At 43.3% G+C, this 12,688-nt stretch overlaps 1 protein-coding gene across 1 annotated transcript; it reads right to left on the bottom strand.

The window, feature by feature from the left end:
• Nucleotides 1-233: 233 nt before the first annotated feature.
• Nucleotides 234-679, bottom strand: LOC119805389 (protein max-like). Its single transcript, XM_038317343.1, is given in 3 exon segments — nucleotides 234-456; nucleotides 458-477; nucleotides 479-679. Coding segments are annotated over 3 exon segments (444 nt in total).
• Between the last annotated feature and the right edge of the window lie 12,009 nt (nucleotides 680-12,688).

Raw genomic sequence — 12,688 nt, 5'->3', positions numbered from 1 at the left:
GTTAGGGTGTTTTGGTTTAAAATTTCTGGTGGGGACCGGAACCCCTGAAGGGAACACATTTAAAAATAGTGGACACAGGGAGGGGATGAGAGCTGTTGTCCAAGAGCGTCTATGCAAAAATAACAATAGAGAGGAAACTAAAGAGTCTGTCAATGGTTTGCGAGTTCTAACGATGAACTGAGAGGACCAGGCGGTGGAGACACAGTTTTTATTGCTGGCCTGCCCCGCAAGGCTTAGCTGGCCTCCATCCGGAGTTTCTTCCTGCTCTGGGGCTTTTCAGGCTCGGGCTCTGAGCTGGAGTCTGAACCCCCATCGAAGGCAGAGATGGTGCCGCCCTTGGCGTTGGTGTAGAGGCTGTTGTCTGAGGAGGGGTAGTTGGTCTGCAGTTGGGCACTTGACCTTGCTTTCTCCTGTGCACGGACTTGCCGCTCCGGAAGAGCATTCTGCTGCTTGAGAATGCTGGTGCGTGTGGTTTTTTCCTTCGCATATACGGGATATACTTTGTTGCCTTGTCTAAGATTTGGGCCCGGGATGCCTTCTCTCCTTGGAGTGATGGGACCGAGTCCCGCAAACTGTGAAATCTGTCTTTGATGTGGTCCCTATGTTTTCGTTCCAGTGCATTATGGTGAGCCCATTTGTCAGCGTTGCTCTCTACCTCAATGTTATCGTTATTGCTCATTTCCTAGGGCCCAGGGAGTGGCCACTGCAGCAGCGGCAGCAGGGGAGGGGAGGGGTGGAGGGAAGGGGGAAGTCACCAACAACAAGCCGAGTGTCCCCACGCACACACTCCCTTCCTCTCTCCCTCCCTCCCTCCCTCCCTCCCTCACACACACACACTCTCACACACACCTATATTCTACTTTATATCTTTCATGGATGAACAATTCTTACATTTATTTATTTGATTATTTATGTGGATGTGAGGGTGCTCATGCAGAGGTTGGGAGACAAATTTCAGGAGTCTGTTCTTTCTATATAGGTTCCAGGGACTGAACTCAGGTGGTCAGGCTGAATGGCACATGCCTTTGTCCCACAAGTCTTAAAAACTCTGTGGCTTTTTATATAAAAAAAAACTTTTGTTATTATAGAGGTAGCTTTACAATTTATACTATATAGCTTTAACTTAGCAAGTCTACCTTGAAGTGATCTCATAGTACTTACTATTATTGTTTGAGGTTTTCTGGGGAGATGAATAAACATCCATTTACCTTGCATAAGGCACCAACAATATATTAGAGAAACTGAAGTCTAGCTTGGGCAACCAATGAATTTGATTAGAGTTACCTATGGAGAGCATGGGCGATTTAAGAGAAAATGGCTCTTGATCTTCTCCAGCAACTATTAACTGCTTATATAGCCTTAGAGAAGGCTGGGACCTCATGAACCCATTCCACTAGCAACCATTAACGGTCTATAAATCCTGGGAAAGGCAGGGCCTCTTGAGCTCTCTCCCCTAACAATGGTTAATTGTCCTTAAATCCATAGAAAGGGGAGGGACCTCATGAGCTTCCCTGTTTCCCCTGTTGCCAAAAGTGAGCCCAGTTTGGTGTATTTCAATTCAAGGGGACAATGGCCATATCACGCTTGGAGTACAACATTTCACAACATTTATATACTATAAAGACCTTAGAACAGTGGTTCTCAACCTATGGGTCGAGACTCAGTTGTGAGTCTAACGACCCTTTTACAGGGTTGCCTATGATCATTGGAAAACAGATATTTACATTAGAATTTATAACAGCAAAATTACAGTTAAGAAGTAGCAACAAAAATAATGCTACAGTTGGGGATCACCACAGCATAAGGAACTGTATTAAAGGGTTACAGCATCAGGAAGGTTGAGAACCACTGCCTTTGAATATATCACTTTTTCACTCCTGGACCCTGTGCTATTGTTGTTACATGGTTTATTACCATATTAATTTTCTTCTTTTTGGAGAAGTTCATACATGAGTTTAATGTGCTTTGATCAAATCCCTTCCCACCACTTTTCCTTCCCAGATATGTATATATTTTGAAACCCACCAAGTCCACCCAGTGCTCCCTGTGTGTGCACAGATGTAGGAATGTCCATTGAAGCATGAGTATCTAGTTTCTTAGGGGTCACAATCATGAAGAAAACTGACTCTCCTCCCCGAGCAGTCTTTAATTGCCAATAGCTCCTTAGCTAGTGAGATGTGATGAGTCTTTTCCCGATCCAAACTAGGATTTGGCTAGCTTGATCTTCTGCAGGTCTTGTGTGTGCAGTCTCAGCAACTGTTTTCTGGTCATGACAGAGCCGTTCAGATGTACTCCCATATATGTTGTCAACCTCATAATAAATTATTATCGTTATTGTGGAAAAACAATTATGCCTAATTTCTGTCATCTTTTTTCTTAATAGATTTTATTATAATTATATATAGTATCTTAAAATCATGATATAATTCACATAACAAAAAGCATATCTCTATAATTTAAAATGTACAGTTCAGTAGTGTGAAAGTATATTCTGACTGTTCTGTAAATGTCAGGAACGTTTTCATTGCACAAAACTAAAACCCTGTACCCATTAAACACTTTTCTATCCTTCTCCATTATCCCTAGTTACTCTCATTCTCTCTTCTAGCTCTGTGAATTTGATTAATGAAGGGGCCTCAGAAGAGTGGGAGCAGAAGCATGTAGTATGTGTGTTCTTGTGTTTGGCTTATTTTATTTAGCACTGTTTCTTCAAGGGCCATCTATGTTGTAACGTGTACCACAATTTTCTTCCTTCTTAAGGCTGAATGACAGCCCACTAATTATCATTATATATCTGTCTGTCTGTCTCTCTCTAACATTTGTTTATCTATTCCAGTGTTGGTCATCATAAGTTATGTCCTTATAAGAATGAATGAACGTGTGTGTGTGTGTGTGTGTGTGTGTGTGTGTGTGTGTGTTAGATTCCCTGCTTTGAGAAATCAAATTGCTGGATCACATGTTAATTATATATACAATAATATGAAATCTTGGCTGACCCCGAAATAACTGACTTAAATGAGTCCACTGATTCAGATGGGGTGACTGAGACTAGTACCTTTGTGTTTGGTCCCTATTTTTTAATTCTTTAAGAAATGACTGTTTTCCCTAGTGGCTGTAACATTCTACAATCCTCATAATAGCATACAAGAATTCTCATTTCTCCACATTCTCACCAACATTTGCTATTATCCATTTTGTTTTGTTTTGATTTTAGAACCACCCTAAGAAATGTGAGACCTATTTAAACTTTCTATGTATATCTCTTAATTGCCCCATTAAGCTGTGGACTTTATAAAGGTACCTCACCTCCAACCCTAGGACCAATCAGTTAAGGAAGAGCAGTGGGAGCTGGGGAAGCCACTGGGGCTGAGACAGAACAAGAGAGCCACCATCTGGGACTGACAGGAACCGGACAGCAGGCTGATGGCTCCACTCTCTGATCATTCTTGAAACAGCAATCATCCTAAATTCAGATAGCTTTGGGGTTCACATTCGCATTCACCATCTTGTAGATAGGGGTCACGTTATTAATTCTGTTAGGGACCATTTTATTTATTTTAAAAGGTGTGTGTGTGTGTGTGTGTGTGTGTGTGTGTGTGTATGTGTGTGTGTGTAGGTCAGAGGACAACATTCAGGAATCTGTTTTCTCTTTCCATCATATGGGTCCAAAGAACTGGATTCAGGTTGTCGTGCTTGGCAACTAATGTCTTTATCCACCAAGCCATCTCACTGGCCCTTACTGATTATTTTAATAAATATTAGAAGATGGCATGAATACATTCCAAGTACTTTCTTTAAGTTCCCCTGTTTTGGAAAATAGGGCAAAAATTAATAAATGGGACCTCCTGAAACTGAGAAGGTTCTGTAAGACAAAGAACACAGTCAATAATACAAAACAGTAGCCAACTGTACGGGAAAAGATCTTCAACAACCCCACATTGGACAGAGAACTGATCACCAAAATATATGGAGAACTCAAGAAACTAGACATAAAAAATACCAAGTAATCCAGTTAAAAATGGGGTACAGACCTAAACAGAGAATTCTCAACAGAAGAATCTCAAATGGCTGAAATACACTTTAAGGAATTGTTCAACATCTTTAGTTATCATGGAAATGCAAATCAAAATGATTCTGAGATACTATCTTACACCTGTCAGAATGGCTAAGATCAAAAACACTGATGGCAGCTTATGCTGGAGAGGATGCGGGGTAAGGGAAACACTCCATTATTGCTGGTGGAAGTGCAAACTTGTACAGCCACTTTGGAAATTAACATGGCAGTTTCTCAGAAAGTTGCGAATCAACCTACCTCAAGACCCAGCAATGCTGCTCTTGGGCATGTACTCAAAGGATGCTCAATCATATTACAAGGACATTTGCTCAACTATGTTCATAGCAGCGTTATTCATAATAGCCACAATCTGGAAACAAACTAGCTACCCTCCAGCTAAGAATGGATTTTAAAAAAATGTGGTACATTTCAGCAGTAAAAAACAATAACATCTTGAAATTTACAGGCAAATGGATGGAAATAGAAAAAAACATCTTGAGTGAGGTAACCCAGGCCGAGAAAGACAAACACAGTACATACTCACTCATAAGTGGATATTAGATAACTAGGCTATAATTCACAGCCCCAGAGAAGCTAGGGGGAGGTCAAGATCATGATAAAGAAAAACACAGAGACAGCTGACCCACGTTAGTGGTAGCTCAGGGACTATGGACTTACACCTGGGTAACCTGCATGGGAATGAACTAGGCCCTCTGAATGTGGGTGATGTTTATGTGGCTTGATCTGTTGGGGGAGGGGCTGGCAGTGGGACCAAGACTTATCCTGGTACATGAACTGACTTTTTGGAGCCCATTCATTATGGCGAGATACCATGTCAAGCCTGATTCAGAGGGCAGGGGCTTGATCCTGCCTCAGTTTTGTATCTCAGATTTTGGTGACTCCCCCAAGGGAGACTTTATCCCCTCTGAGGAGTGGATGTGGGATGTGATGGGGGGATGTGGGAAGGCGTGAGAAGGGGAGGGAGAGGGAATTGTGGTAAGAATGTAAAATGAAAGAAATTAAATTAAATAAAAAATTATCTTAAAATGGGGCTTTAAGCCATTTTCTAATAGAATGAATTTCATATTTTAAAAGAATTAATTTTCAAAATCCGTCCTAGTGTTACTCACATCTTTTTTTTTTCACAGTCTCTCTTCTTTGAAGGATTTTGCAGAGCTTAGGTTAGAGAAAAAGCACTTGATTAGGCCATTGTGTTGGGAAAAAAAGAAGCCGCACTTTCTTTCTGAGTTTATCACAGTGCAGTCTGACCCTCTCTCTTACAGGTTCAGAAGCATGCTTTTGTCGGCCTGTGAAGAATAAAGAAATAACCATGCTAACATGGCCTTCCAGAAGGCCAATAGTTCTGTCTGCCACAAGAACTGCAGAGGATCAGTATGCTAGCATCCTGAAATCCACACCAGCATAGTGTTTCTTGGTGACGCCCTGGGGTCCTTCTAACAAGAGACCACAACCTGGGAGTTTTCAAACAGCAGAAACAGGTTGAGTGTGGTGACTCATGCTTTTACTCCCAGCACTAAGGAGACGGAAGCAGGAGGACCGGGGCTGGTTTGAGTGAGTACATAGTGAGTTCCAGACCGGCCTGGGTTACAGTGTGAGACTCTGTTTCAAATAAAAGAGACAAATAGGGCAGGTGAGATGGCACAGTGGGTAAAAGCACTTGTCTTCCAAGCCTGAAGACCCCAGTTCAATCTCCACAAACCAAGGTGGAAGGAGAGAATGAATGAATGAATGAAAACTGTCCTCTGACATATGACCTCCCTACACACACAAGGTATGCATACACCCACACTATCACACATCCTACACACACACACACACACACACACACACACACACAAATAATAACAAAACAAATAAACGAGCAAAAGTAAATAAATGAATGAATAAAACTGGAACAAGCACTCTCGTAGTTCTAGACGCCAGAAACTTTAATATTTCTTCCTTACAATGTGAATGAAGTGTATTGGTGGTGTTTTCTTCATCTTTCTTGAATTTGTGTGGATCTGTGGACTTAAAGTTTCCATCAGATTTGAAAAGTTTTCTCTATTGTTTCTTTATGTTTTCTGTCTTCCCCATCCTTCTTCCTGTTTGGAGATGACAATGGCATATATTTACCTGCCTGATGTCTCATAGACAACTGATGTTCTGTACTCTGTATTTTTCTGTTTTATTAAACATGATTTAATTTAAATCTATTTACAGTTTCTGTGTATGAGTGATTTGCTTGCATGTGCGTCTGTGTACCACATGTGTGTCTGTTGCTCTTAGAGGCCAGAAGAGGATGTCAGATTCCCAGGAGTTGGAATGAAATATGGTTGTTAACTTCTATGTGGATGCTGGAAATAAAACTCAGATCCTTTGGAGGAGCAGCCAATGCTTTTAGCCACTGAGTCATCTCTTCAGTTCCCCAAATTATTTCGTTTTTAAATTATGTGTATATTTGTGCATCTGAGTTGGAGACTGTGTCCATGAGTGCAGGTGCCTTTAGAGGCCAGAAGAGGCCATCAGACTCTCTAGAGCTGGAAGTACAGGCAGTTGTGAGCCTCTCAATATAGGTCCTAGGAACTGAACTCCTGTCTGCTGGAAGAACAGGTATGAAAGAAAAAGTATCAGCTCGGGACTCCAAAGACCAAGTTCTCAGAACAAAGGAGGTTTATTTGCCCCAGAAGGACAAAGAGCAGGGAATTCGGGACAAAAACAGAAGATAGAGGATGAGACAGAAGGAGATGGGAATGAAGGAGGGGGGGCAGGGATATTCATCCCAGAGGGACAAAGGACTGCCTCTGATAGAGAGGAAACAGACATGGCACAGAAGCTAATGGTGGCTTATAAAGATACAAGGGGAAACCCTATGTTAGGATGAGGAGTTTAATTTTAACTGGACATGTTAATTAGGTGAGCCAAGGGGGCTTTTGATTGCTGGACTTCAATACTTTGATAGCTGGACCTTGGTAGTCAGCCTCAAGAGGAGGAAGTGGCCAAATAAGGGAATAGACCTTAGCGAGCTAGCTTTAGCAGGGTCTGGTTGTGTTAGGAGAATACAATTTGAGAGGCTTTTTAAAACATCAAAATAGTCTTTCCTGGGGTGTTCAGGTGGCTTCTAAAACTGAAATACTGTAGGGACATGGATGATTGGGGAGGCTTTTGGCAAATGGGGACAGGGACAGTCTTTAGCAGGTTTTGCAGGCTACTGTGGAAAGGTTAAGAGAACTTGGCTTTGGTTCCCAATGGGGACTTAGATGGTCAAGGGAATAAGCAGTCAGTAGTGGGGTTGGGACATTGGCAACTAGGGTATGGGTGGTGAGAGGGAGTCTAGCTAATGGAGGGCTTTGAAGAGAGGTGCAGAGAAAGCAGTGGGAAGCATTTAAGGGAAGCATCAGTGATATGGAGGAGAGAGTTTATTGGATGACCTTGACCGAAGTGAGGGTTTGGCCTTGAGAGTGTGTGTGTGTCAGAGAGGAGGTGGCTTGGGTTTAGTTATGTCCTGTAACTGGGAGTGTTGGATTTGTTCAGAGTGTTTGATGACCGAGGATATCTGGACAGTTATTGAATGTAGGGGACTGAGTTGTCAGTAGATGCTTGGCGATCATTTGTGCAGAAGACAAGTGGGAGGGTGAGAAGAGAGACGAGATGATGTAGGTGTGTCTTCTATCTATCTATTGATTTCATTGGTTAATAAAGAAACTGCCTTGGCCCATTTGATAGGCCGGCCCTTAGGTGGGTGGAGTAGACAGAACAGAATGCTGGGAAGTTAGTCAGTCACCATGCCTCTCTTCTCCGAGATGGATGCAGGTTAAGATCTCTCCTGATAAGTGACCACCTCGTGGTGCTATATAGATTACTAAATATGGGTTAAAGCAAGATGTGAGAAGTTAACCCATAAGAGGCTGAAACTAATGGGCCAGGCAGTGTTTAAATGAATACAGTTTGGATGTAATTATTTCGAGTGAAAAGCTAGCCGGGTGGTGGGACGCAGCCCCACCGCTCCTTCTACAACGAGATTTGTGGGAAACCCATGAACTCCAAAGAACAGGCACCAGAGGGTGACGATGAATGCTGATAATGGAGGGGTCAGTCTGATGTGACGTCTGATTAGAAGGAGCTGCCATCCTTATAAAAAGTATAGGCAGAAGTAGCTATAGGACCCTTGTGTGTGAGAGGGATGGGGAGGAGGTGTTTGAGAGTTTCTGGGCAGGAGTGAAGAGGGTCTTGGGAACACTGGAGTAAATGGGTAAGTGTGGAGGGATTGAGGGGAGGACAGTAAAGAATGTAGGGATGAGTTTTCGATAAGAGGAGTTTGGAGGAATAGAATTTGAGATGTTGGAAGAGATTAGAGCCTTTGTAAGTTAGTTGAGGGAGATATTTGTGAGACTAGATTGTAAAAGCAGATCAATAGATTGTAAGAGGAGATCCCAGAGTTAATTTGTTAGATTCAGAGGCTGTGGCAAGAGTACATAAGAGGTCAGCCAGGGACATTGTTATGTAGTGCTTTTGGAGAGATAAACAAGGACCAAGGTCGTCATAGAAAGTGTAAGGACTGAAAGGTTTGTATAGATCTGGGAGGCAGAGGGCTGGAGCTGAAAGGAGATTTTAAGCTTAAGGAATTGTTTGTGGATAAAAGGAAAGAAGAGGTCCAGACATGGCTTGGTATAGGGAGGGTATCAGAAGCGGATAGTTAGGGATCTATAAGAGGAGGAAATTGGCTATTAGGGCAGAGATAAGGAGTGGAGATGGGCAAGGTGGCTTAAAGTGAGTTGTTTATGGGTTGGTGTGAGAGAGAATTTAAGACAGGTGACTTAGGGAGAGGAGGGTTGAGCTTTGGAAAGTAAGGTCTGGTAACTTCTGGAACAGGAAATGGAGGAGTGAGACAGTGTTAGACTGGCCAGCAGAGAGGAAAGGACTGTAAAGGAACAGGTTATCTATATATTAAAGTGAGTGTCAGGAAAGAGGGGGAAGGCAGGCCAAGTCTGTAGTGAGTGTCTGGGCAAAAAGGTGGGGACTGTCTCTGGATCCCTGGGGAAGACCAGTACAGGTTGGTTGTCAAGAATCTTGAGTATCAGGATCCGTCTATGTGAAGGTCTTGGAAGTGGATATCCGGAGTATGTTGTCAGGGATAATAGAGAGGATAGCCTAAAGGTTAGAGACTTAAGGGTATAAAGATACAGTAGTCAATGGAGTGATGGTGCTGGACTAGGTGAGAGGTTCCCTTAGGTTTTTTTTTTTGACTGTCAATATGGAATTATTGTAGGGTGCAAAAGAAGGGTGCAGAAACCATTTGGATAAAGGAAATTGAATGGATGGGTTTGAGGCTTGTGGGGCTGGTTAAGGGTAGGGAGTATTGGGGTTTGGGGATGTAAGAAGAAGGGTCTTGGAGTGTAATAGAAAGGGGTTTATGATGTGCAACAAGGAAAGGAGAGGAGGTATACCATACAGTGGGCTTGACTGAAGAAGTGGGCAGAGGGTAAAGGAGCTTTTGGGATTTTGGAGTGTGGGAGAGTGTATAAATGGACGCCGAGGAAAGGAAAGGAGGCCTGCAGGAGTGTCCTGGGAACTGCTGCCAAGGGGTAAAGGTAAGATGGATGCCAGTGTTGGAGAGAACATTCGTTCCTAGTAAGGGACTAGGACACAAGGGTATGAGGAAAAAGCTATGGGAAAAGGAAAAGTCTTTGAAGGAACAAGTTAAGGGAAGAGTTTGGAGGGGTCTGGATGACTGGCCATGTACTCTGACTATGGATGATGTAGAGGGGTGAGTGGGACTCCAAAATGCTTTCAGAACTGATGATGTGACTTGGTATCTAGGAGGAACATGATGAGGTGATTGGACATAGGTGAGACCCTAGGTACCTGGAGAATAATTGGTATGTATTTCCTTACATCTCTAATAGAGCCTGGGTCTCATTGGCCTTCAGCTGCCAGGTCCAGTAGTCCCAATGGAGGTGCTAGGAAGCTTGATGACCCTTGGAGGCCCTCTTGGTGACATTTAGGGCATGGATAGGTAGGTGTATGAAGATTTGAGCAGACACAAGCCTAGTGACCTTCCTTGTCACATTTGAAGCAAGGGCCTAAGTGGGTCCTTCTGACCTGACACCCACTTTTTAGGGAAAGTCACTGCTGGTTTGGCAGACAATAAAGGGTTAATTTCCTCAGTCAAAATGGAAAAGGCATTATTGCAAGGGGTGGGGCTATGAGGACATCTTCTGTTGAGGATGAAGAGACTACTCCCTCGGGTGAGATTCACGCGCTTGTAAAAATTGACATACTTTATGTTTGTGAGTGTTTTTCTTGTATGTGTATTACACCCCTTGCTTGCTTGGTGACCACAGTGGTCAAATGAGGGCATCATATTCTCTGGAATTGGAGCTACCATGCAGGTGCTGGAAGCCAATGCTGGGTTCTTCACAAAAACAGACAGTGCTTTTAACCGCTGAGCCATTTCTCCAGGCCCTGATTTGGACTCTTTAGAGGGGAGCATCTCTCTTAAGCTAAGTGCTTTAGGAACAAACGGGGAGCTGGGGGTTCTTGTGCAGGTGCCTGATAGAGGAAGCGTTCTCGGGTGCAGAAGATGGGGTGAACTGGGACAACACAGGGAAGGAGTCATGTGGGGATGTCATTTCAGTGGGAGATCTCTCTCATCATGATCTTGTCATGGTACTCAGAAGTGCAAATTCACACTGTAGCTGGCGTCACTGTTAATGGGTCTCAGCTCCCCACAGTGGGAAATGCTCTATCTAGTGTCACAACTTCTAATCAGACAAGGGTGATTTTTCTAGAGACAGCTTTAACTCATCAACGGTTAGCCCTCTTAGCATCTGCGAGATGGATGTATGGACTGTGTAAAGGGATCTGGGTGGAGTGGAACAATACCTGCCATTTTGTTTCATGGCTCTTTAAAAACAGTTTTGAAAAGATTTTCATATGCCTGCATGTGTTTGTGTACCGTGTGCATGATGTACCCACAGAAGCCAGAAGAGGACATCAGATCCCCTAGAACTGGAGTTTCAAATGACTTGAACAACTGTGTGATTACTGGTGATCATACCAGGGTCCTTTGGGAGAGTAGCCAGTTCTTAACCACTGAGCCATCTCTCCAGTCATTGTTTTTATTTTATTTTTTGAGACACTTTCCCATGCATCCTAGGTTGCTTTTAAATTCCCTATGTAGCCAAAGGTGATCTTGAACTTCCTGTCCTACTGTTGCTATCCCTGAGTGTTAGAATTACCGGCAGGAAGTAGAGAGTCCAGTTCTATTCTGTTTGGGGACTTCACACAGGGGAGGCGAGCATTACCAATCGAGTTACATCCTCAGCTCTCTTTTATTAATCTTCATCCCCCGAACACCCTATGCTTAGTAGGCATTCTGTATATAAATTCCTTGATGTATAGAACATTTGAGATATGACTTTTGCAACGAATGATTTCCTGTGAGCACCTTCTCTAGCTATTGGGGATTATACTTATCAATTCTTATGAGGAGAGTGTTTCAAATGCCTCCTGTGTCCTCCTTACCAAAAGGAAAGATCAGACAGATATTTCCATGATGACTCAGGATGACAATTCAGGAACCTCAAATGTTTTGCTGGGGGGCAACTAGTAGGATTTGGCCTTCTCAACTCTAAGGTGAATATTGGGAGGCGCTGTACACAGCAGCCTGCCAGCCTGCTGGGCTGTCAGGAAGAAGCTGTCATGGCTCTTAATAGGACCCTGGCTCCTCACTACTTTCTTTAACTTCAAATCTCTGCAGCTTGAGAAATCCCATGATCAAAGGTGTCAGGTTGTCGAGAGAATAAGCTGTGAGTTACATCCTAAGGGCCTCTCCTAGAGAGGATTATGGGTCTTTCATGCTCCTGATGAACGACAGATGATGAATCAGGTGTTAAAACATGTTTGTGCCTGGTTCTCACTTGCGGCCTTATTCCGCATCCTGGCCCTCTCTAAACTGCAACTGTGGGAGCCATGTATTCCGAATTGATTCTTTATTACTGACAGTTGACTATTTAAATGAGAGAGACAGTTGGCTTGGCGAATTCCATCGTTCCTGGGGTTGAGAAAGTGAAAAAGAGACCAAGCTTGCTTTCGCTCACTTTCTGACTTAGAACCACTGATGTTTTATTTTTGTTGCTGTGAGCTGAGATTTGGGGAGATTTAAAAGCAGAGAAGAAACGGAATGGGATGTAAGGAAATAGGGTTCAGTTTGTGCTTCAGTAATAATAACCAAGAGAGTGTTTGTTTCTTCCAGCCCCTTTTTAAATTCTGTGTGGTAAAGAGGGGCTTACTTTCATCTCTGACTCAACTGGAAGAGGTGTGTGTGTGTGTGTGTGTGTGTGTGTGTACAGGTACACATGTGTGTGGTATGTGGAAGCCAGAGAATAACTCCCGGTATAGCTCTTTAGGTCCATCCTGTTTTTCTTTTCCAGAAAGAGGCTTTCTCACTAGGGTAGTCCAGGAACTAGCTAATTAGGGCATATTGATTGGCTGTGGAGCCCCAGGGATCCACCTGTCTTCCTTTCCCTGTGCTGGGATTGCAAGTGTGTGTGCCACCCTGTTTGTCCAGCTAGTTTTCCAAATGGGGATCCTGGGGACTCAACTCAGATCTTCCAGCTTGCAAGGTAAGTA

Source organism: Arvicola amphibius, chromosome X, assembly GCF_903992535.2.
Source record: "Arvicola amphibius chromosome X, mArvAmp1.2, whole genome shotgun sequence".
Lineage (NCBI taxonomy): Eukaryota > Metazoa > Chordata > Mammalia > Rodentia > Cricetidae > Arvicola > Arvicola amphibius.
This window is presented reverse-complemented; position numbering and strand designations above follow the sequence as displayed.